This window comes from Zosterops lateralis, assembly GCF_965231275.1.
Source record: "Zosterops lateralis genome assembly, chromosome: 4".
Classification (NCBI taxonomy): Eukaryota; Metazoa; Chordata; class Aves; order Passeriformes; family Zosteropidae; genus Zosterops; species Zosterops lateralis.
The window spans coordinates 1,332,208-1,358,063 of NC_139765.1; the positions used below are offsets into that span (position 1 = coordinate 1,332,208).

At 38.8% G+C, this 25,856-nt stretch overlaps 1 protein-coding gene across 18 annotated transcripts in view; it reads left to right on the forward strand.

The window, feature by feature from the left end:
* Positions 1 to 25,856, forward strand: part of CACNA1C (calcium voltage-gated channel subunit alpha1 C) — a gene marked incomplete at its 5' end in the record, with an annotated part of 450,110 nt that overhangs the window by 49,783 nt on the left and 374,471 nt on the right. For all 18 annotated transcript variants that reach the window (XM_083858937.1, XM_083858940.1, XM_083858954.1 and 15 more), the window contains 2 exons: positions 15,603 to 15,951; positions 19,931 to 20,036. In XM_083858937.1, coding sequence (XP_083715063.1) covers positions 15,603 to 15,951; positions 19,931 to 20,036 — 455 coding nt within the window. The remainder of the gene's footprint in view (positions 1 to 15,602; positions 15,952 to 19,930; positions 20,037 to 25,856) is intronic.

Consider the following 25,856-nt stretch of genomic DNA (forward strand, 5'->3'; position numbering starts at 1 on the left):
AAATGGATTGCAATGAGTTAGATTTGCAATGGCCCAGTGATGACACAGTAACTCTGAGCATCTCTTGTCTTTTCAGCCATTGTGGCAAAAGTCAGAAATAAAAGCACAGAGTAGAAGACTAAGATGAACGTGACTTGAAGGCTTTTCTCTGCTCTAAGGCAAAGGGTGTCAAGAAAAGATCATAAGAGATGAAAAATCGTGTCCCACCTTGCGTGCAGTGATAAAAGTTGTTGTGCACACCAGGAAATCAGTCAAAAAATGACAAGAGGGGCTTGATGATGGCAATTCTTAAAGACAACCAAAGCATTTTAAAAAAATTCAGAATTCAAACTTTGGAAAAATGGCACATGGAGCTTTACAGGTGCCTGGCAGAATCCCTGGGAATGTATCATGGCACACGGTCAAATGTTGAAGTGCTTAAAAAAGGATCACATCTTCCAGGCATGAATAATTCAACAAAACGCTGCAGGAAGTTTTTAATGCTGAGAATGCAACTTCTGTGCTACTTTCTATGAAACGTTGTGTGCTCAGACATCTCCTTAAGTGCTTTTAATTTGCGCTGTGGTTTACACAGCTCAGGGTATTTCTTGTGGGGAGATATGCATCTGACTGGAACATACATCCTGCTGCTGCAAGGCAAACCTTGGACCTAAATAAGTACAAATGGGTCAGCAATTAATCTATTTTTCCAATATTTAGCATTCTTATTGAGAGCTTTGCTGTTGCCTTGAATTTACTCTTATTTCATTTTTATATATATATATTTTTTTGGGGGGGTATCAATCCTTGAGATTTTTGTTGTGCTACAGGGTGGATTGTGATGGAGAACATGAACAGAATGTGATGGATTTTTGGTGTGCCACAAATAATCCCTCGTTATTTATGAGAAAATACGTGTGGGGAAAGCCCTGTGTGTGGAGTCAGCTCTGCGAATATCAGAGGGAAGGGAATTTATTCTTTTAGCACGTATCAGTGGTGTTTTTGATGCTTCAAAAGGGATGTGATGTGAGCTCAGCCAGATGGTTTAATGCATTGGTGGGTTTTATTGCTCGTGTTGGAATGCTGCTTTAGAACTCTATTTCCAGACAGAATTACTGCAGGAGATGGAAAGCCCCACTTGTCATCTCGGGATTTAAACCTCTAGTTCATGTAGTTAGTTTTTCTGGTAACAGCAGTGGAAAGTATCTAAACCTGATTCTGCAGCCACAACACACTGAGCAAAGCTCAGACAGACTCTCAAGTGCTGCCTGGGATATCAATGTAAAGACAAGTATGGAAATTTAGAGGATCTGACTGTATTCTAATTTATTTTTGCATTAGCATGTAGACTTTCACATCTCCACCAAAGCTGTGCTCCTTTCCTTTTGGAAGACTGAAATAGAAATATGTTCCCTGAAGTTATTTCCTTCTCTTGTATATTTGGTCATGATCCCTGTGATATGAACATCTTCCAGCATTAAAAACTCTCTTCATCTTCCCAATGTGCCAGGTCAATAGGCTTAGAGAAAATTAATTTTCTCTTTCTTCATCAGCTGTGTTGTGTGTGCTTATGTGGAGATATCACCCCAGGAGGTGCATGCGAAGAAATTAATAAGGCATTTAATTTTGGTGAGATCCATGTTATGAAATGGTGTTTTAGTTACTGGTGTCATCAAGCCTGGAGCAGACACAGCAACACTGGGATGTTTTATCCTTGTGTTTGGGTGTAAATCAGAGAGAACAAACCCTGCCCAGCTCCTCCTGAGTGCACAAGCAGCTTTAATTCTTGTACAATTAGAACCAGGGGTTAATTATTTTGTCCTGGTCCTGCTGTGGTGGTCAGGGCTCTGATGGGTATTCCCACACAACTGTTGTGCCATGACTTATCTCTCTCCAGTTCTTGCTTTTTCCCTGCCTTTGTGTCTCCCTTGTCATTCCAGTCTTCTCCAGAATAAACAACCCAACCGTAGTTTGGTTTATTTTTTTTCCAACTGCACCAGCTTTTCTACCTCCACTCCCAAATTTGGTGTTTCTGGTCCTGGTTTTCAGCAATACTGACCTTATTTCACATTCCTGACTCACTTACCCTGGGCACTGCTGTCCCTGGGACACTCCCCTTTAGGACTTCAGTACTTTCCTCAACTCATTGTGAAGTTTTTCCTCTCTGAGAGCTCCCTCTAAACTGTGTGTGGAATCTGGCCCTTTCTCCCAGTCCCACCTGTAACTCCTGCCATCTCCTCACTTTGTTATCACTAATTTCTCATCTCCTGGCCAGTAGTTTTCCATGTCCTGTTGGGTTGCCCAGGCCAGGCTGAGTCATCTGCCTGCAGCCCTAACACCAATTAGCAGTCTTAACTTCACTCAGTAATGAGTGCTGTATATTAATAAATAAAGAGGATTCTCTTCTCTCTCAGTGCAACCTTTCCCTGGTGATGGTCAGTTTTATGGTCAGGATGTACTGGGAAAAAAAAAAAAAAATGACCAGACAGGTTTATGAGTGCACGGACTCCTGAATTTTGAACCAGATGCTTGATGATCAGGATGTGTGTGGCTTCCCTTTTCCCAATCCAATTTACCTCTCTTGGGTGTAAATTGCACAGACAAAGTATGATACCGAATATTCTCTTGAATGCCATGATCAAGCTGGAATCTGCTAGGAAAGGGGGCTGTTGTCTGCTCTGTCTCTCTCTGGGGACTGCACAGCATTTTTGGGTAGGAGGAATTAAACCTCTCTCCTCTTCCCAAACCTACACACACTTATCACTAGGCACCTCAGGGCTTGAATAACAACCTAACTATACAGATAATTCTGATTTTTATCTGCCATCTTTCCACTGTGTGTATCATAAGGCGTTTTTTTTATTATTTGTTTCCAAATAGCTGGAAAAAATTATTTACTCTTGGGAGCCATTAGGGTGTCTTTGAGATGTCTGCATTGCTCTGTGCCTACACAGTTGTGTGTGTATATAGGCAAAAGTCTAATTTGCTTAGTGGACCAGGATGAATAAGTGACTGTAACTACTGGAAGGATCCTAGCTGTGTTATGAAAGATTTTTGAAAGAAATAAGATAGTGTGGAATAAAAGAGAAATGCTCTAAGCTTTCATTCTAAGAGTTGTCATTTTTTTCGTAGGGTAAAGCTGATTGTTTGGCATGGATTTAATTTTACCTCCCTGCAGGTGTTTGGATTGTTTAGTTAGAGCTAATCCTTCAGAGCTGGTGTGGGGAGAGGAAAAACATTGGCCAAAAACCATTTTAGAGACATGAAAGGTGGGCTGGGCTGCTTTTTTGGGAGCCACTTAACTCTGCCTTGACTATGGAACTAAGGCTCTGGTGACTAAGTTAGACCAAATGCCAGATTTCAGATTGCTGGAACCACTGAACTGAGTTCCACCTTCTGCATGTGTGTTGGCTTCTAATTTTGGTTGTCAACAACAGAAACGTAGTGTGAGGAAAGGAGTTCTGTGCTTTTTTTTTCAGTTTTAAGTCACCCATCTTTCAGGTGGCCTGTGTGGATGCAAATGCACTCAGTGCACACTTCCTGCTAAACAAAAGAAATTGGCAAATGAAAGCATGATAAGGAAAATAACTTGGGGAAAAAAAAATCCCAGCTGGAAATTCATGGAAGCTGCTTCTTGAGCTGTTAAATCCCTGTGTTGTGAGAACAATTAATTTCTCCTAAGATTGTGAAATTGTGTTTAGGATTGTGTTTAAGAGTGGGGAAACTTTGTGACTGCAGAACAGGTGACTTCAGGAGGGAGATGGATTTTGCGGTGTCAGAGAATCAGAAAGGAATGTTTTGGGAGTGTCAGAGAGGATGGCAATTGTGGCAGAAGTCACAGAGGAATTTTGCTGTCGTCAATTTTAGACTTTTCATCCTGGCTGGTGAGTGTGGGGTACCTGAGCTGGCTGGAATTACCAAACCCAGCAGGAAAGGCTCCCAGCTGGGTGACAACATCCCACAAAACTCTGATCTGTGTGGGCTGTGCTTTGGGGTGAACAAATGCAGCAGGCCTGGTTTGGAGAGTGCTGGTTTTGAGTTTTGGGGAGCTCCTTCTCTAGCAGGGTCTCAGAGAAGATAAACTGAGGAGTGAAGTTCATTTGATGAGCTTGGTGACTTTGCTGAGACATGAATTGTTTGCAGGGACATGAATTCTTTTTGTATCATCCTATTACCTCCTCAGGGCCTCTTTGCCCAGCATTTCCAGCTCTGGCTCTGCCCTTTGCACAAGCTCTGTGGTGCCCAAATCCTGCACCTGTGGTTGGTGAAGCAGCTATTTCAGCTTCCTGGAGAGCAGAGATTCTCCTGACAGAAATTCCCATCTGCAATGGGGATGGACCAGCTCAAAGCAATCCTCGCCCACCTCACAAGGTGCTGGTGGAATAATTGAACTCTGTGAACTCAGTTCTTATTTTCAAAGTTCATATTTCACAACTAAGAGGATTTTTTAAATTCAATAGCAACCTTTAAATGTAATATTTACCATTGGTGGCTTCCAGCTCAGTCTTTCTGAAGAAATCACAAACATATGTTTTTGCCTCTTTGAAAAGCTATTCTGCAATTTTTTTTGCATGGGGTTGTCTCTGATGTTTTCTGTCATCCTTTCACCATTTGCTTTTGAATGCTCATTTACTGTCTGTGCCTGGTAATGATACAATGACTCAAAACAAGAGAACGTTTTGGGAAATGTATGGATTTAAGTGGGAGTAATTTACTTAAAATAAAACAGAACTGTTTTTGTAACGCCACTTTTCTGATTAAGCCATTGTACTGCAAATAACTCGAAATAAGGACAATGGGGATCCCCAGTCTACGTGTGAAAATTCTGCATTTATCCCACTGCAGGCCTCAACACGTTGCAAAAGACATTTTTTTTTTACAGAGACATTTCCAACTGGTTTGCTTTAAAGATCATCCTGCTAGCTCTGAGTCTCCTGCTGTCCTTGGGCTGTCTGTGGGTGACAGATTTTTGAGGACATCTGCCAGGCTGAGGAAATCTCTCTCCCAGCAGTTTGGGAATCCTGCTGTTTGATCACCCAAAAAGGGTTGTTAGGAAATGAAGCAGACCTGACCTGGGGAGGTAAAGGGGAAGTGACCCCTGACATCTCACAATTAATTTTTCACTGGTTGCTGCTCCTCATTGTTACCACTGTACACCTCATTAGACACCCGAATTTGCTTATTTACAGCCACCAAATATTGAATATATGATAAGAGTTGTCTCATTAAGTTGCAAGGGTCATGAGGTGTGTCAAAAGCCTTTCATGTGTTTGTGCTCATTAATTCTCATCAATTTTTTAAACTCTTATGTAAGACTACATGCTTCAGCTATTTTTAGTCTTCCATTGAAGATATTGTCCTGATCTACGTTTCTTATATATTTTTTTTTTTAGTTCCCTGGACTTTCAGGCTCGCATGTGGGTTGGAAATCATTGAGGGCTGTGTTTCTGTGGGTTGGTTCATTCCAGCAGGAGAAGGGAATAGAGGGGACCTAAATCAGATTTTAAAAATAGAAAAATGTGGTTTTTTGGAGCTCTAAGATTAATAGCTGGAATAAAAATCAGTTTTGACACTGAAGCATCTCATAATACCTTTTCCTTTGAAACTGCCTGCGTTTCAAGAAGGGAGTGCATCTTTAATTTATTAGGACGTTGCACGCATGATCTAAAATTAGGTAAATGCAGCTTAAAATAATTTTTTGCCAATCTGGAAAGCAACAAATAGTTTTTGAGCACCTGTTTTGCACATCTGTGCTGATGTCTGGTTTTCACTGAGGATCAGGTGGTGGGTACCTCTGGAAACTGGAGATTATATATAGAGATGTGCTTTTTATATATAGATTCTTAAATTGTATATATTGAAATATATATATAATCTATATATATTTTTCTTAAATTTTATGGCCAAACTTGAATGAATGTTTGATTTGAGTGAGTTCTGCACAGACTCAGAGGTGACAGTGATGCTGCAGAGCCAGAGAGGTCAATGAAATTGGACTATGAGCTGTGATTGATTTTTTTTTTTTTTCTAGGATGAAGACTATTGGAATTATTGAATTATTTAAATATCATAGGCTTGTATATATTTTTCCAAATTGTGCAAAGTGCTTGGGGCCAAAAAGCAGCTGCAGAATTTCTCTGTACCTGATCCACAAGCACGTGTACATGGATGTGCTCCTCAGAAATAAATGGGAGTCATTTTAATCTCATTTAATCCACTGGAATTTGTTGTGCAATTAAACTTGTGTTGTAGATTATTTCTGTACAGTGAGAGGTTGGCACTTTGAGCAGCTGTTTTCACTTGTATTTCAAAAATCTGGCCCAAGGATGGAAGGAATGAGGGGGTTTAGACAAGATCCCTCTTTTTTAAATGGTTTTGGGGAGGGTGAGGAAAATAAATCTCCAGGTTTGTGTCTTGGTTTCTGTCCCACTCTGCATTTCCAGACCAGGAATATGGAGGCCATCTAACACAGTGAAGGTTATTTTTAAAGTGTAAGAGCTTAATTTCTGTAAAGAAGTTCTATTTAGGTTACTCACTGAGTGAGGAGTAATCACTCACCAATAAGAAAATGATGAGCAGTGAAGATGACAGGTTTGTCAGAAGAATCCAATTTATTGAGTCCATCTCCAGAGAAATTTTACTGAAGTCTAGGAAATATCACTAAAGATATACTTGTACTCAGGATCTGTAATGGTAGTAATGATAATTTAGAGAAAAAGTGGGGAAAATTGCATTTAAACAAGAAATTTCCCTCTTGCTGTCTCAGTTTGAGGATCTGTGCACATTACACTGAGTCTTAACCTGATGTGATTTTTACCAGGATGTGTGTCTGTAATAGATTTTATTACAGAAAAAAATTTAGTTCAAGTTGCAGTTATTTGCACCCAGGATCTGTAATGGCAGTAATGATAATTTAGACAAAAGGTGGGGAAAAAATGGCATTTAAACAGGAAATCTCCCTTTGGTGTTTTGCCCAGGAATCCTGGTGTTCCTCCATCAGCTCCCCATGATGTGTGTGCACGTTACTGCAAAGGTTTTGTGCTGACAGGTGCCCTAAAAATAGGTGCTCTAGTTTAAAATGATGTATCAAAGCAATATACAGGAGACATGCACCTACAGCTGCCTCAAGGGGAGGAATTTGGGGGTTTTATTTGCTTGCCCTTTGCTGTTGGCATTTGCCTTGTGCTCTGTGTTCTGCTGGAGATGGTGTTATCCCAGGAGATTTTTTTTTTTTTTTTTTTTTTTTTTTTTTTTTTTTTTGTAAAAAATACTCTTCTAAGCTGTTCCTTCCAAGAGAGATTGGTTGGGTTCTCTCAGACAAACACTCTTAGCAGCAAAAAAAGGATGTTTGTCACTACTCCTCTGCTGCTGCTTTTGAGTTTTCTGAATGTCTCACTGAGCTGTGGTCAAAGGAAAGTGTTCCCTGGTTTGATTTCTGGTGCTGCCAGAAATTCATCTCAAAAAACCAAAAAATTATTTGAGTTTTTTTGGGTTTTCTTGTAGCTTGAAGGTCACAAAAGAAAAAAAGTGCAAGTGTTTTGAAGGGAATTTCCCTCTTAAATTCATTAGGGTGAGGAGGTGTTATCTCCTGATAGAGTTTTTGATGCAGCTGAGTTGACCCATCTCATCAATTATCAAACTTTTCACATCAGGCTCTTGCCTCAAGTCCTATTATTTAATAGTGTTCATGTTTTTCCCTCCTTTTCCTCCTCTCTAAAAACCCCCTAAACTCTACCTCCCAGTATTTTTTTTGAATCCATAGTTACAGGAGAGAAACATCCCAAACTAGATGGATTTTTGTCTTCTCAGAATTTTCAAACTTTGACCTTTCTGGATTCTCCTGGGCGAGGTTTGAGCTGCCTCTGGTGAAGGAGCCAGAACAGAGAGTTGCTTTAAATCCCAAATTTATCAGGAAATAGGAATAGAATTTGTTTTTTACTACAAATAAAAGATTTTTTTATTAAAAGAGTCCACAATGCTAAACAAACAGTGGTCCTTTCTTTATTCCCACCCTCCAAAAAAAAGGCAACAAAGCAGAAAATCTCAAAAAATCCAAACCACCCTAAAAACCTGAACTGTGTCCTTTGAAAACCTGAATTGTTCTTTGAAAACCTCAGCATTTTGAAGCAGAAAAGAGAGGGAAATCCTAGAAATTTGTATGATCTCTTGTACATCCAAGGTTTGTGCATGTAGGAGAATCTTATTTGCAACCTCCTCTGAAATATGGAATTTTTGCATGGGGGAAATTGTTTATATGGTGATTTTAAGGAAGCGCTGTCCCATGGTTTATTTCAGCAGGGAATTATTATTGCCTGTGGTCTTATTCATGAGCCAGAAATCCATTGTGCTGCCTGTTCCACCAACCTTGGAGCCTTCCTCGCAAAATCCAGAATCCAAACAGGGCTGGCAAAGTTACAATGAATTTGCCACGCCGTGTCAGTAGATAATTTTCGAGTGTAAATATTTAACTTGGAGGCATTTGATGCTGGAAGTGAGAGCAGCTTGTGCACTTGCACTTTTCTTCATTCAAATGGACTTTTTTTTTTCCACATTGCCAGGAGCTCAGTGCATCTTCTGTGAATGGCATGCAAAAAAAAAAAAAAAAAAAAAAAAAAATCCTTGCTTTTGAAGAGGGAAATAAAGGAAAACCAAGATCTCGTTTCAAGTGAAGCACAATTCTTGAAAATGCTATTTTTGTTTAGATTTTTTTTTTAAAATTTAGTCTCAATTATGGCAAACAAATTGTCTTAAATAATGTATTTTCTATGTGTGTTTTTGTTCTGAACCCCCCAAACGATTTACAGGAGAAATTCTGTTTCTTAAAGTATATACATATATTTTTAAAAATTATTATGCAATATATAATTAATAGACATAAAACATAAAATAACATAATTATAATATCTAGTAAATATATAATACATATTTATTATAGCTAATCTATGTTTATTATATATAATAACAAATATATCTAATAATAGATAGAAAATAGGTGTAATAATAGTAAATAGGTGTTATAAGACTTATATGTAAATGTGAATTATATATGTCTAAATCTATAATAATATACAAATATTATTATATTGTATATATTATACAAATTGTATCTTGTGTATAATATACAAATATTGTATATTGTATATTTATACAAATATTATTATATTACTATAAATATACAATAATAATATACAAATAATATATATTTGTATATTTTATATGTAATGGTTATATAAAAATTTTATATATACTATATTATATATTAGTGTCTAAATATATAAATTATATTACATTAATTATCTATTATAGTATATATTTTATATAATAATATATTATTAATTATAATTTTATATAATTTAATGGGAGGAGGGCAGTGTGACAATATCACCTTCTGTTCTCTGGGACATCCCATATAAACCCCCAAGGCTTTGCTGAAAATAATTTGGGCAGATGAGTCGTTTTGCATTTGTCCCTGCTGAACTCCATCCTGTTTTTAAAGACTTTTCCTTCACTTCATGGAGTTAATTTCCAATTCAGCTCCTGTCCTTTAGTGTGTTTGCTTTAGCTCCCAGCCTCAGTTACCTGCTTGTTTAATGACACTGTTCACCATTTAATCATCCAGATCATTAATGGAGCGGAAGGAAAACATGGGACAGAATGAGATCCAGGGCAGGCCCTTGGGTACCTCCCTGTGCCTCATCCAACAATTCAGATATAGAACACAGAACTGCTCTCAGGCCTCCTCTGGTTTCATGCCCATCATAAACCAATTTTTTTGTTGCTTGTAAGTCCCTAAAATTCTTATGAAACTCTTGTACAAGAACCTCATAAAACTATTAATAAAATCAGGAGTCCTGCACCCTTCTGCTTCCACTTTGCCTGTGAATTCTGGTGCTCAGTTCTGGAATAAACTTGTTTTCTTTGGTGCAGTGTGTTCACGACAGGTCCGTGTCTCTTGCTCTTTTTCTGCTTGTCCTGCAAATAATTGTTTATTTTATTTATACTTTATTTTTTATTATTATACTGTTGATGCTTGTTTATTTTACTTATTCCAGAGGTTTTTTTCTCTTTTTTTTTTTTTTGAAACTGAAGTTAATCTGGATGGGAATTTGCCTTCCTTATCTTTCTTTTACTTGGAATGCACTGACCATTTCTGAGATCTGTCCAGTCTTAAATGAATTCAACCCAGAAGCTTTGAGTTTACTTCAGAAAGTGCTTGAAATATTCTATGGTGCAGTAGCTGAAATCATGGACATTATCCAATTACTTGCTTCCTTTTTACAGTTGGAAATGATGCCTGTTTTGGTTTGGGGTTTATTTATGCCAGCCATCAGCTCTTGATGGAGTTTTTTTTTTTTTTAAGTAAAAATTGATGCAAAAATGTCATGTAATACTTAATCCTTCTTAGAGTCATATATCAAATGCTGTCCTTTTTCCATTGGTGAATGGATCAATGTTTTCCACTTTCTTCCTCGTTAACAGATGATCTCATTCACTGACTGGGGTTTTTTTTTTTTTGGTTTTTTTTTTTTTTTTTTTTTTGTGTTGTTCTTTGTGCTTCTGATTGTGGCACCTCTCACTTCAATATTTTATAACATTTTTTTCGTGTGCTTGAACTGGTCTCACACATGATTTTAGCAATGTGAACAGTTTTCTATTTCCTGTTTGTTTTTATTCTGAGAGCAGTTAAGACACTGAATGAACCAATTTCATCCTTTATTCTTTTGCTTTGGGGGAAAACACATCTGTCCAGCAGCTCCAAGGTGTACAATTTTAGGAGTATGCTGCTTTTAAACAGGAAAAAAAGAATTATTGGCACTCCACATCAGGATTGGTCTATTTTCCATTTAAATAATCAATCTGAGCAGAGGTATCTCTAAAATAAATGTATAGATAACGGGATAAAGTCAAATCAAATGGTCACTGCGTAGTTGGGAATTTTTTTATGGTGCTTTTTTGAGATACTTAATAGGTGGCTTGTATTAGAATTCAGATACTACTTCCAATGGTCATCAGTGTGTATTTTCATGGTATTTTTGGTGATTTGGTTTTAGGCTTTCAGCATCAGGTACTTTGTGCACTGTGGTTCATTTCCTGTTACCTTTGTGACTTTGATTTTTGAGCCCTGTGTTTGTGTTCTTTCTGCAGCTGTTTTAGTTCTGCAGATTTTTCCCTTTTTTTTTTTTTTTTTTCAAAAAGAAAAGTCTTTCCTGAAGACTTTGTAATCAAACTTGTTCATGTCTATGGACTTTTTTATTTAATTATATTTAGATGCTTAAATTCATGATCTGTAGCACAGAAGGGCTTGAGAGAAGAGAATTTTGTGCAGCAGCTGGACACAGTCAGCAGCACGAATTCTTGCTGAGGAGTGGTGGGGATTAGCAGGGTGATGATGCTGTGGATCACAGTGCTCAGTGAGTTGTTGCATTTGGGTGGGGGCTCAAGCTCCATTTCCCACTCCTGGTCACCATCCAGCTCCAATAATGGTGTGCATTTGGTGGTGTGAAATTTTTATTTGTAGCAGGGAAATTGAGTGGAGTATTTCACTGCTATGCTGCAAAAAGAAAAAAAAACCCTCAAATCCAGTAACTGCAGCTCTCAGGGTTTTTTGTGGTGGGGAGAAATGAGTGCTGAAGGTGAAATTTCAGCGTGGTGCCTCACGAGTTCAATGGGAACTGTGGTCTCCTTGCTTCCCAGGAATTAACCCTGAGCATTTAGATTGCAGGCTGGAATTTCACTCTCCCTGAAACTCTGGCTCTGCTGTCTTTGAAAATATTTTGCTCAGCTCTTGAATGTAGCTGTGGGAGCTTCACTCTTTTATTTGAGCTGTTCCTACAAAGCACCTCCAGAACAAGTCATTTGTCACTGCCATTAGTCATTTACTCCAGATCCTGTCTGCAGCCTCTGAGCTTCATAAAACAGGCAGATCCTTATCAGTAATCGATAGCTGTAATATTTGTTATTATAAATCTGCCATTACTGACTCATCACTTGAAATTAATTTTGAGACAGAGCACTTTGGTGTGGGACTTGCTGATCCTATTAGGAGCAGAACCAATAAAACCACCAAAGAGCTGGAACCTTAACTTTGCTGGCACATCAAAGTCAAAATGCGTGTTGGGATCCAGCTAATAAGAAATAATAATGATGAAACCTGACACATTCCCAAGTTGCAGAGAAAGTCTTCATTAAGGAGCAGCAGCTGTTTACCTACAGCAGCACATGGTCCAGTCAGCATGATAAGGACACTGTGGAGAGGGATCAGCAAGTTTTGCTTTTACTGGGAAGCACAGATCTTTCTTCTCTGCTCTGATGGGTCAGTATTAAAGAAAAGCTGGAGAACAATAAGAGTAATTTTCCATTTATTTTTTTTTTCCTTTCCAGCATGCCTCAGGCTAGGGAGGTCAAATGGATGCTAAGAGGAAAAACTGCATCTGGAGCTGGTCTGAAAATAAATCCGTATCCCATGAGCAGGGCTGTGTACAATTTGCTTAGCCCTGGAAAACTAAGTTTGTCTGCCACTTGATTGCCTGCTTCATCGAGGAAATCTGCTTAGCCTGTAGGATTCTGAAAGCTCCTTTTCTTCATTTTCGACATGTGGGGGATGTGAATTAACCATTTCCCATTTCTTGTTGCTTTCAGCTTTCCCTTTCACATAGCAGAGCCACATTACTCATCAGCTCTCTTTGGCTGCTTTGCAGCTCAGAACTTTTTCAGTGAGCTCTGAAAGGAGGTTTTTTTTCAGACCAGCTCTGGATTTCCCTGCTCTGTGATGAGCCTGAAAATCTCATGGCAATGCCTGACACAAAATAACATCTGACTATCATGTCCTTCCCTGCGATTCAGTGAGGTGAATATTCAAACCTTGAATATTCTTTCTGGGTGGAGGCATTATCCTCTGTGTGTCAATGTAATTGTATTCATTCCACCTGCTTTAATTCATTTGTAGTGCAGTCAGTGCTGTGCTGCACATCCAGCTATGAAATGTGCATCCTGAGGGATTATTTCCATTCAAGGAGAGCTCACCAAGTGCCTGGTTTTAAATGTTTTTCACCTGATATTGGAAATAAAACAAGTGGTCTTCCTTTTGCTTGCCTAATAGTGTATAGGAGCCCAAATGTCCTGTTTAGTAAAACCCTATTTTTGCACTAATCTAAAGTGGTTCATGGTCAGCAGGAGGTTTGAGTTTGCTTTGAAAGAGGTGATCCAACTCCCTGCCTGGGTTTCCACCCTTTGTCCCTGTAAATAAATACAGATTTATTTTGTAGCCTGGGTGTGAATTCTCTCTGAAGCCTTTTCTGCTGCTCAGAGGGGAATGGGAGCGCCAGTCCCAGCTCTGGGCAGGGTTTGAAGCTGAACTGTGAAGGAATAAAATCTTTAGGCCCCTCAGGCCTCCTTTTACCTGCACTTCAAATTTTGGGCTACAGGCAAACTCATGAGTCCACAACAAATTAAATAGTCTCTCAAATATGATTCAGGACATACCCAAACAAGTTCTTAATCAAAATTTGCTGTTGAGACTTTGTGTGGATTCTGTGTTGCACCTTTTTAACAGGCCTTACATTTTTTTCTGTAAAGTCCCTGGGCTAAAATTCAGTTAGTCTTTCACAAGTTCTTGCTGAACTCAACTGAAGTACAGTCCAAAGAGTAAAGCAATTCTGAAATTTCAAAATTCTCTCCTCTTGAAATGACTGTTTTAATTGGGTCACTGGAAAAGCCTCATTGAAGAGGCACAGGTGACTCAGCTGTATTTACTGAAGCACTGGAACAGCTGCCCAAGCTTGAAAGAGTAACTTTTTTTTTTTTAATACTGCTAAGACCTCCTCAATATCAGCTACATGTCCCCTGATGTGTATTTTCCATTATTATGATTGGTTAAATGCATGTATTTCCTCACTTAAGGCTAAAGAAGCTGCAGAAGTTGGGACTGCTAGGTTTTAGCATTCTTACTACTTTATGCTTTTAAAATGAATTTCTCCATTGACACAGTAGTTCATCCATCAGCTTATCAAGACATGGAATTGGTTCCAATTTCTAAACATCTGGTTGGCTGAACTCTCTGCACAGGAGCAGGCAGAGCACAAAAGCCACAAAAGAGCTGTGCCTTTGTGTGCTGATTTCTGCTTCACTGTCCCTCCTGCTCAGGCTCTTCTTATGTTCTTAGACCTATCCATGTGTGCTGTTTGCTTATTGAAAATTAAGCTTATTGGTGAATTCTCACCTTCCTTTGAGATAATCTCAAAGAAGTATAAAAATTTTTATTATAGGAGTTGACAATTTCACTTGTGTTTTTTGCCATGTATCAGATAGCAATGCTGCATGTCTGAGTGAGGTGATGAGGACTTAGCCTCATCTTTTGGCCTTTCAAACAGCCCAACTTGCAAAATATGTGGGTGAAAAAGAAAGGACAGATCATTTTTCTGGAGCTCAGCATCTCTCAGTCTTGCTGGGAGCCTTGCAAGACAAGGAATAATATATGGACTCTATTCTCTGGGTTTGAGAAGAGCTAGCTCTTCTCAAGGGAAACTTTTCAACAGTTTTCTTTTTCCCAAAACAACCTTGTGTAAACAATATTCCTTTCCCATGACAACAGGTATTGTTTGCTGTTTCTGTTACTGAGCCAATGGGAGAGTCCTATGGATCAATAATGTGTCTTCTTAACATAGCAGATTATAAAAGGGCTGATTGAATTGTGTATAAACCTTCTGATTTCTCTTGCCTTCTGACTGGAGTCAAGCACCTTTATTTTGTGTCCTATCAAGAAAATAGTATTACTTTAGATTGAATGAATTATCTATAATATGCCCCACTGAAGGGGTTTAAACAAGAGTACCTATCTATTACTAGAGTACACAAAAAGAACTACATTCACCCATCAGGATGTGAAATGAGAAAAAAGGAATTTTATTTTTGGGATTTTGATTTATATAGTTTTTGGAATTTGATCAGGGATTGGCGGATGAGATTAACACTTCATTGGCTTCAGTGGTCAACCTAGAAGTTTATTAATTTGTCCTTCCCCTGGAAGGAATGTATTATTTATAAAATATCAGTCTTTGTTTTTGTTACTGTCTTGCTTTGGATAGACAGGTATCTGCCAAGGAAGATTGGAGTCTCCCTTGGAATGTAAGCCCCTTCCTCCTTTTCAAATTATTATAAATTTGCAGTTGAAAGGCTGTCAGGCAAAGATTTTGGAAATAGGTATAGCAGTTATTTACTAAGGATAATAAAAAATACAAATCTTGTGGTACAAAAGAATCAACAAGCAAAGAAGGAATTCCAGAAATACAACCTGATGCCCTGTTGGTCAGGAGGTTGGGAACAGTCCAAAGTCAGCTCTCCTGGAGTGGCAGATGTGTCCTGTTGGAAGCAGAGATGATTTTGTGGATTCAAGGGTTTAGAAATAGGTCTGATTTTCTTTTGGGAGTCCTGTGGGAACACCAGCGTGCCTGGTGCCACTTGTGGCTCCTTTTTATCCAGGTGGAAATGGTTTGGCTCCTTCTCCCTGGGTGGAGCATCTCACAACGGGATGATGAAATGCGTCGTGCCGTTGGTGATCCGTATCCTCTTCACAAATTCCTTTGCTTTATTTAATTTATTAATTTTTTTTTTCTTCCTCCCTGCAGGTTCCAACTATGGGAGTCCCCGCCCGGCTCACGCCAACATGAACGCCAACGCGGCGGCGGGGCTGGCCCCGGAGCACATCCCCACGCCGGGGGCAGCCCTGTCCTGGCAGGCCGCCATCGATGCCGCCAGGCAGGCCAAGCTGATGGGCAGCGCTGGCAACGCCACCATCTCCACGGCCAGCTCCACGCAGAGGAAGAGGCAGCAGTACGGGAAGCAGAAGAAGCAGGGCAGCACCACGGCCACGCGCCCGCCGCGCGCGCTGCTCTGCCTCACGCTCAAGAACCCCATCCGCAGGGCGTGCATCAGCATCGTCGAATGGAAATATCCTTTTTTTGGGTTGTCAGAAGGGTGGTTGCGCACCTCAGCTCCTGTCTAGGAGGTGATCAGTGTCTCAGTTTTGGGTTTTCAGTCTCTTCCAGAGTTGGGGTTGAATGGTCGAGATGATATTTTTGTGTTCGGGCTCAGATGTTTTAGTTCTTATCTATGTTACAGTCTAACAAACTATGAGTCCTTCACTCTAATAAGGTGTAAAATGGCTCCCTCTCTAGCTCTACAAAGTTTTTCAAAGACAAATTGTCCAGTGAAGAGTTCACAGCTAAATTAGTTTTACTTTTAACTCAATAACAAATTACATGTGGCCCGTAATGTGGATTTTTCTATCCAATTACAAAATAACACCCAAACCCATGAAGAAAGTGAAAAAAAGGCTTAGTCTACACCCTAAATCCTTCATCTTGCTTTATATATTATATTACTCTATTCTAAAGCCTTAAACTCTAAGTTTTCCACCCTGTAATATCACATACTTCTATTCAAACTCCACACCCACAATCCCGGTGCTGTCGCTCAATTTTGGGGGCCTTTTCCAAAGCCTCAGGTCCAATGCAGTGTTTGCTGACTTTCTGTCAGCACAGAAAGTCTGAAATTCTCAGCAGCCAGGGTTTCCAACATCTCAGTTTGGAAGGCACCACCGGGAACTTAAAGTGCAGGAATGGTTTTTGATGTTTAACTGAGGTGGTTGATGCTGAAGGGGGGTGTTGTCAGGAAAGAGGATTAAAACCAAAACCTTAAATACACCCCAATGTGAGAAACCACTGGGAGATTGAATGATAAAACTCAGTGGTTGAATTCTGCTCATTGGAAAGACTGAAATGTGGGAGATATTCAAGGTGTCTGAGGTCACAACTGAAGTGACTCTGTGGGATTGACAGCAGCTGCTGGCTTTCCCTTTTTTAATTTATATTGGGGTTTTTTAGAGGTGTCACCAATCCAAAGCTCTGGCACTTTGAATCATATACTTTTTTTTTTTTTTAAATATGTGACATCACACTTTCTACAGTATGGGGAAAAGAATAGGGTAAAAAAACCCCAAAGATATGCAGTAAGACCCTGAGACTGAGCTGAGAACTGTTAATTATTTTGGAATTCTGGTTACAATAATAAGGCTCAGTAATGTATGGTAAGGGACGATGGTTATCTAGAAGAAGGGAAAAAGAAATATGGTTAAAACAAGATGTCCAAAAGCAGTGCAGAGCCAGATCTCACAGCCTGAACAGGAGACAGATGGTGTCACAGCTGATGGATGATGATAACCCCTGGCACAGAACTGCAGAGTGAAGGGTCAGTGCTGCTTCCCTGGAAAGCCAGGGAGAGTCTGATCATTGCTTTGTTATTGTGTGCAAAGAGCAAAGTCTTTTCAGTCACCCAAGTCTGATCAGTGCAAGCTGGAATTGGAGTCTTTGGTGTGCAACTCAAACTGAAATGGAATTTCATCCTCAAAGAGAAACCAGGATTAACCATGAGCAGTTAGCATGAGCTTAATGGGGCTCTTCAGGAAATAAAAATTAAAAAGAATGTTTTTAGGGATAGATAAGCATGTCAAGGAAAGGCAGTACAGAACTTGGCAGTAGTTAATATGATAAAAAAACATGAATTAAGGCATTTAAGACAATGTGATAATATTATTCCTTTGGGTGTCTGGTGGGATGGTGGGTGCAAACAGAAAACGAGTGTATTAGGTATTGCTGACATGGGCAGACTTTTCAGATGAAGAACTTGTTAAAAAAAGCTCCTGTCAATCCTTCCATGTCCTTAAACTACCTGCTTCTTCCTTTCTTCTTCAGATGCTAATTTCTAATCCCCTGATTAAGTTTGCTACTTTTTTTATTGCTTCTGACATAAGTCTGATACTTTAAGCATAAGATGATGGGTGATGACTAACAGGATAAAACTGAATATTGGTTTGCTTTAGCAGCTCCCCAGTCACCACAGAGATAAATTTGATCAAGGAGAGCAGCAGTGAAAGATGGGAATGAGGTGATGCTAAACCAGGGTACAGCACTGCTGACATCAAGAGATGACCAAACACTGCAATTAAAACAATAAAAGGTACTGAGACTTTCAATTTGGGGCTTTATTTGGTTTTAGGGGAGTTGATGGAAGTATATTTTTTTTTCCCCCCATCAGAACTTCTCATTGGAGTTTGTAAACATGAAACACTTCAATGACAACAAGCAATATCAAAGGATTGTGCCAAAGTTTAGTTTATTTCTATATTCTGGCTTTTTCTCAGTAGTTTTTAGCAGGTAGGAAGGCTTAAGCTAATTTATTGTACCACTAAAGTTTAAGGATAATAGGAATTAAACAAATATCAAATAGTAATTCAGTGGTGTTTCTGTAGCCAAATATTACTGTGCTAAGAGCTTGAATTAACAATTGCATTCAGGAAAAAAAAGTGAAATTAAATAATTACCTTATTTTGCAGTGTGTTTAATTACCTGCCTTTTGTGCGGTGAGTTTGTAGATTTTTATAGAATTTAATGCTTACAGTACAAAAAGAAAACACAAATAAAAGCAAACATGTGTGAACAGCAATAAATTAGTGGATAACAATCCTGCCAAAACAAACAAAAAAAATTGAGGGAAAGAAGTGATTAAGAAAATGAAAGCCTATGGAAATCCAGCAGCAAACATTATACAAACAGCCTGGGGCAGCACATACCTGAGAAGTCTCACTGATTTCTTGTATTCTTTCTATCCTGGTCTGCTCTTCTGCTTTATTTATCTCCTTTTACTCAGAGGCTTAAGCACAGGAGTCTGGACCCCTCTACATGTGAAATGTAGAAATGTGAATATAAACAGCAGCCAGGTAGCCTGGAATTTGTGTGTATTTTGCAGCTCAGCTGAACATCCAAAAATCTCCTGTTCTCTCTGCTGAACCTGCTGAGAACAGCAGAATGCTGACCAGAATCATGCAGGTTGTGCTGATATTTGGCAGCCCCAAGGTAGATAAAGCCTGGGTATTCTCCCTGCTCTCATTCCCCTGCAGAGTGCTGGTGAGTTATCCCAGGAGCAGCCTCTGGGGTATTCCTGCAGACCATAAATCTGCTCTCTAGAATCTGGAGACACTTTACAGGAGCTGAGAGCATTGGAGCAGATAAAATGCAGTGCCAGGAGTCTGGGCAGCAGGAAAATGCCCTTTGGTTCCATGGGGCAGTGAGGCTTGAGCAGGATTTCTTTGCTGAACATCCCAAAAGTTTGGTTTCTCCCTTCCAAGGTTGAAATGCCCCTGAATTGTTTTTCTGTCAAAAGGGACTCTCAACTTCCTGCTGCCCCTAAAATATATATTTGTGTTCCCTCTGGTGCCAAATGAAATGCAAAGAAAAGAAAAAGAAATACTTCCTCAAATAATTTTTAAGCAAAACAAGAATACGTGGCAATGTGCATATTTTGAACAAAGATTTTTTTTTTGCCTTGATGTAATTTATAATTTTTTAAAACATCTTCTAACCATGTATTACTTGAGCTTTCACATTTAACCTCCAGATACGAGAGAGAAACTGAGAAAAGGATTGGGCAAAAAATACAACAACAAAAGGAAAAAATACCCCAAAATGTTTGTTAAAATTAGCTGAGAATTTATAAATGCACATGAAAACAACCAAGAAAAAAATAATCCTAAAAAGAACAGGGGCAGTCATTATAGAGCAGGTTTCTCTTATTAAAACTAGTGCAGCCAAACTGGAAGGAAAATTGGGGAAAATACAATCTAAATAAGTAAAAGAAGAAAAAAAAAAACTTTTAAGAAATCTGTGTTTACTCTGGCACGCGACTGGCCTGCACTGCTTTTGACATATTAGGAAGGTTTTTGGCTGGGAGCTCCTAAAAGCACTTAAAAAAGGCATATGGTTCTTTTCAGAATATAAGGGGCTTGGAATGCTTTCTTTAAACAGAATTCTCATAAATCTTGGGGTTTTTTTAATTTATTTTTTTTATTATTATTTTTGTGTGCTCATGTTGGAACGATTTCCTTAACTCCATTCCTCAGACCATTTGAAATAATTATTTTACTGACTATTTTTGCCAATTGTGTGGCCTTAGCTATCTATATCCCCTTTCCAGAAGATGATTCCAATGCCACCAATTCCAATCTGGTAAGTCCTTGCTGTCGTTTACTCTTGCTATTTTCAAAGTCCTTTTGAAAAGTGTGGAGACTGGTGAAGGTATGGAATGTAAATATATCCAGCAAAAATTAGAATGTCATAAAAATTGAGTTTTGACTGCTATGTCTTGTCAATTCATTTTACTGCCTGTTTCAGAGGAGCTGGTTTTTATTGAAGAATATTCCAAAAATGTGCTGTATGTGATGTTTAGGTAAACAAATTTCAGCGTGCTGGAAAAGGGTTTGGTAAATTTTAACCTGCAGGTATTTATGGGAAGAGATGTCTTTTAATCAGAGATTTTATCTGGTGGTTTTTGGTTCATTGTGTGCCTATTGTGAGTTGGGACTGTCCTCTCAAGTTGATTGATGACTAATTAATTAATTAATGCTTGCATTTCAGATATATGTATTGATTTGGGTGGATGATGATGGTGGGATGGGGGTTTTTTTAATTTTTTTTTTTTTTTTAATATTGGAATTTTTTTTAATTATTCCCTCTTTTTGGGGGAATACAGCTTTTCTTCTGTCACCACTGATGCCAGTGTTGGTATTTTGAGATTGAGCTGTCTGTATGAAAAGGAAAAGTGTTTACTTTTTGGGCTTAGCACAAAGCCATAGCAAAGAAATTCTGCTCAGGAAGGGCAGAACACAAACCAGCTCTGCAACTGAGTTCACTAAATTAGCAGAAAACATTTTATTTCCCTCTCAAATATGCAAATAAATCTCCTCCTTGTCGGGTTGAATCAGGATGAAAACTTTGCTCCCAGAGTTTAGGAGCAGGGATGTTATTTCCTGGATAAAATTTATTGAGACTTGGGACATTTTAGAGCAACAGTGGAGAAAAGCAAAATCCATCCTTCTAAAGCAGCAGCAACTGTGATGGCTGACAGACACTGTAATTAAAAAGATTCATGCTGCTCTTGGAAGTCAGTCATCTGCTTAAAGCTCCCTTGGAGTTTTAGAAAACACATTGCAAACTTCAGGAATTGCTGAAAAAAATACTCTTATGTTTAAAAAAAAAATAGTATAAAACTTGTGGTGTGTGGTGCCTTTGCATTGTAACTCCTTAAAGGAGGAGAAAAAGAGAAGCAAGAGGTGGGAAGGGATTGTGAATTGCTTTCTGCACCTACAGCACACATGGATTATCTTGTGTCTCTTTGGCTGTTCTGTGTTAGTGTTTAACAATGAGCAGTTGTGGGGTGTGTATTTTAAAAAAAATCAGCTGGGCACCTCTCAAAAATGACTGTATTTTATTCAATAAAAAACAGGTTCAGTTGATCTGGTGAGAAAAATAAGGATTTTTAAGGTTTATGTCATGGTCTGACTTGCAGGGTTCAAAGAGAAACAAAGCAGATTTGAAGGTTAGAGGACTAATAGTTTATTTAGAGTTTAATTGAGTTGTAGGTTTTTGCCTCAATTCAGTGAGGAGGCTGCTGGCTCAAACCAGGCTTCAATTATGTTTGTGATTGAACAAGATGTATTGAAACTGTTCTGCTATCAAGAAATATGTGTTGTCTTATCAGGAAATATGCACCTTGTGATCTGAGTTTCCATTCTGCATCTATTTTCCAAGACATCTTTTGCATCATTCAGAAATGTCTATAAAAATATTTGTGTTATTTGTTGGTAGAGTTAAAAAAAAAAAAAAAAAACAAAAAAAAACCCACCCACACCAAACTAACACCTAGCCAAGCAAGACTTGTCATCTCAGGAAAGTTTGGAAATGTTAAAGCTTTGAGGATGAGGAGGAATTGTTGATTTACCTAAATAGCTGTTTCACAGAAATAAGGGAAGAAGAAAATTAAATTATTAATCTGTTTGACTCCACTTTGTTCTTTGTGTCTTAATGGAAAAAATAGTTTAAAAATTAAAATTAAATTATTAAACCAATTTATTATTAAAAATAAAATAATTAAAAGTAGAAGATGGGATACACTTAGTATAGAGTTGTGGAGTCAAGATTATTCTATGTTACAGATCAAACCCTGGAGCTCTGACTGCTCAGTGGGCTGTGATCACCTGTTGGTTTGTGTTTGCTCTTTTTGGGTTTTGTTTTGTTGCTGCTTTCTCAGTTTCCATCCTTGTCATGTGTACACTGCTATTGAGGAACAAATATCTGAGTGTTCAGCATGGGCTGCATTCTGTGAATAAATGGATAAGGGGGGGAAAATGTGTTAGTTGTGGTTTGGAATGGAATGAAAGAATGGATGAGAGTTAAAGAGAAGTTATTCCATCAGGCAGGAACTGTACAAGAGTGGAAGAGACTGGAAAGAAGCTGGGGTTAATAATAATATCTTTGTGTAAAACCTCATGTACTCATTTCATCTTTGATTTTTTTTTTTTCTACCTGTGAGCATCTATTTCCCAATGAGATTTATTTTGTGGCCATGAGGTTGAGGGATGCAGAGGCTGGGATCTGATGACACAGGAAAGGAATTTTCATGTGCATGTGTGTACTGTGCAGAGAGGTGATTGAATACAGACAGATTTTATTTTTTTTAGCTGCCCAGAACTCTTGATTTGTTTTCTTGTTGCAATTTAACTGTTTTAGGGTTAAAGCTCCTACAGAAATTCCCACATCCCTGGTTTCCCAAGCCACCTCTTACTACTTGAGATACAAGAATCTCTCTACAGAAAAAAACATTGGTAGTCACTGTTTTAAAAGCTCTAAACCCCTTTTCCAATAAACTGCCAGATTTGCCTCAGGTCTGACTATTCCTTCTCCAAAGTTTCATCACAACTTTTCAAACAACATTTTCCTCAGTGACTAAGGCTAAAATTCAGTTAATTGCCTTCAATGAGCTGATGGAGTGGAGGGAAGAGAAAGGAATCCTGGATTATGGGAGTGATTTTTCCTTTTCTCTTTAAAAGTAGAAAAAATAATGCTTTAAGGAGTAATGTCTCCATTTGTCTTTAGCTGCAAGACCTGTTTGATCTGATCCCTGAATGATGAGCATTGAAATTAGATACAGAAGACTCCAGTAAATAATTCCTTCCCTTTTGCATTAGCCAGGAATTGTGGATGGCTGTGGTGTAGTGCAAGTTTAGGTTGATTCTGTCTGTTTCTTTGCAATCTGTTTTCCTATAATAATAATAATTCCTATAAATCTTCAGGCCTTTTTTATCAAGTCTAGGGATGGTAGCTTGGACTGTGAAGCCCTTTCAGTTTTGAAATGAATATTTATTCTAAACCCCATATTTCCTTTTTTTTGCTCACTGCAGTGTGGTTGTCACTGCCTTTAAGAAATATGCCAGAATATTATGATGTACTCATAAAAAAATGCTTGAAATTGAAATTCAGCAGTTTTTATGTGTTACTTTTGCAAAATGTTACTGCACAAATAACTGGAAAACCCATTGTTACTGAAAAATTATTGAACTTACACAAATGGAGGGCAGTTGTATTAGATGCAATATTTTTTTCTTTGTACTAATGAACTTGCTGAGACTTAATTTAAATTTACAAATGGAATAGGAACCTGCTCAAAGAACAGTTGTGTGTTAATGCAATCAGAAAAAAATGGAGCTGCTTTGAGGGGGAATTAAAGTCATCCTGCATCAGAGGCTGTGACTGATAGGAAAGGCTTCTCTGCTTGTTATCCCTGCAATTATGCTTTAGGCCAGAGATAACATACATTTAGCAATAAAACTATAGGCTGCCTGAGATAGGGAGCTGAGAGGAAAATGCTTCTGTCACTTTGCTGGCAGCTGGAAATGGCACGAGCCTGGGCAGTGTCAGAGCATGGTGATAACATAATGAGGTGAGGAGCAAGGTTTGCAGCACCTTCCAGGGAAATCAGCTCTGTTGGCTCTTTATGGCTTTAGAGCAGGGAAATTTTCCTTTTGTTTTGATAGTTCTGCTTGTCCTTCTTGCAGGAAGAAAATCTTGCTGTGCGCTAGTTAAATGTAAGGAAAAATCTCTTGTGTTTATGTGTGAGCTTATAATGGGATGTCACATTTGAATTAATTTGTTAAAGCTCAAATTGGACCTTATGAAAAGGAAAGTGGGATTTCTGTTTGCCTTCAACTCTTGTCTGCCTGTGGAAAGGGGAGTTTGCCTTTCAGGAAGTGTGGCTGCTTTCTTACCTGGGCATTATGGGAGTATCCTCTACAGCAGGGGATTTTTGTATTAAAAAAGAAAAAGTTGCTTCTATTTTTTTTTTTTTTCTGGCATTTTAAGGAGACTGACACAATAGGCGTGGATGTGACTATTACATTTCTATACACTGGCACAACAAACTTCAGGGATTTTTGCATCAGAGAATTTTAAAGTCACCACATAAAACAGGTTCAATTTTCCTTGTGTGAAATCAGAAATTGTTGGAGAGCAAAGTGGGGCTGGGGAGAAGCAGGGATGGCTTTTCTGGGTGAGGAAGAACAGTTCCCAGCTGGTGAGAGAGCAGAGAAAAAGGAGATGCCAACCTTGGGGGTGAGGGACAGAGAGCACACCGAGCTAATTATCCCTGATGGGTTTATTACCCTGGGCCTGGTGCCAGCCCTGCTGCAGCTGGGGGAGCTCACACAGCCACAGGGGTTTGAGGAATGAGGGATTGTTCCACTGACAGGAGCTGCAAGAACAATTCCGAGGAGGATGGGAAAGGGGCTGGAGTCGGGATGAGAAGAAAGGAAATTGTGCCAAAGAATCCTTGAGGGTTCCTTCCAGAAAGATTGTGAGTCACTGTGCGATTCTGAGGAAGCTGAACAGGATGGAATTCAGGCTCATCACTTCCCAAAGTTCTCAGAAAGCCTCTTTCTGACAGGGTGATACTCGAGCTGCAGACAGGCATTGGGTTTGAGAGGGAGGCACTCGACTTGTGTGCTGGTCCTCTGGTGGCCTTGGAGAAATTGCCTTCTCCATTTCCCATCACACCATGATAAGAAATGCTGTAGAATAGACTGTAAGGGAAGAAAAAAAAAATCCCTAGCAATCAATTCCAAGACAGTAGTCACTAAAAAAGAAATGTAAAAAGTAGGTGGGGCTTTTTTTTTAACATAGTAATTTCCTAGGCTTTGTGAAACTGGTAAAGCACAGACTGACATGTGTATTACTAGCAGGAACAATATTGTTGGGTTCAGAGTCCCAACCAAATCCCAGCTTTTCTTTGTGCCAGTGGCCCCAGAGTCCTGATCTTGTTGCTGTTTGCCATCACTTTGTGGGATCTGAGACCTTTCATAGCTATGTCCCCCCCTTGTTTTTTTTTTTTTTTCTTTTTCAATTAATAATCCTCACCAAATAATTCTCCGTGTTCCAGTACACATTCCAACAGACCTGTCCCTTGTCTGTTTTCCTTCTGTCTCCCTTCCATGGTGGTTTTGTGGTTCCCACCTGTTTTATCATTTGATCTCAGTGCTCTGCTGACTCAGCTTCCTGACCACTACTCTTGAATTCCCTTTTTTTTCTAAACCTGGGCTCTGTAACCTGAATATTTAAGTAATTTATGCCAGTGCACATTCAATCTCCTTGTTTTCTGGTTCATTCTCTACACACTGGTCTCCTAATCTGAGCCTTTTTCTTTTGAAATCAGTGTTTTTCCCAATGATGTCTGAACATCAGCAGAACACATGGATACTCAAATGCACTTGCAGTAGGACTGTGAATTGTAAAACGCTAAATGATAATCTCTTACGCCAAATATTCCAACTCCATTAAAAGAGTAATTTGAAATTTGTAGGTTGTATGTTTCTGTGTGATTATAAAATTTTAGCAGTGTGTGTTTTGGTTCTGATTGAAGGCAAGTTTACTGAGCTAGTCCAAACATGAAACCATTTATCCATTTTTTTGTAGACAGCTCTGATTACAGTTTTCCCTTTT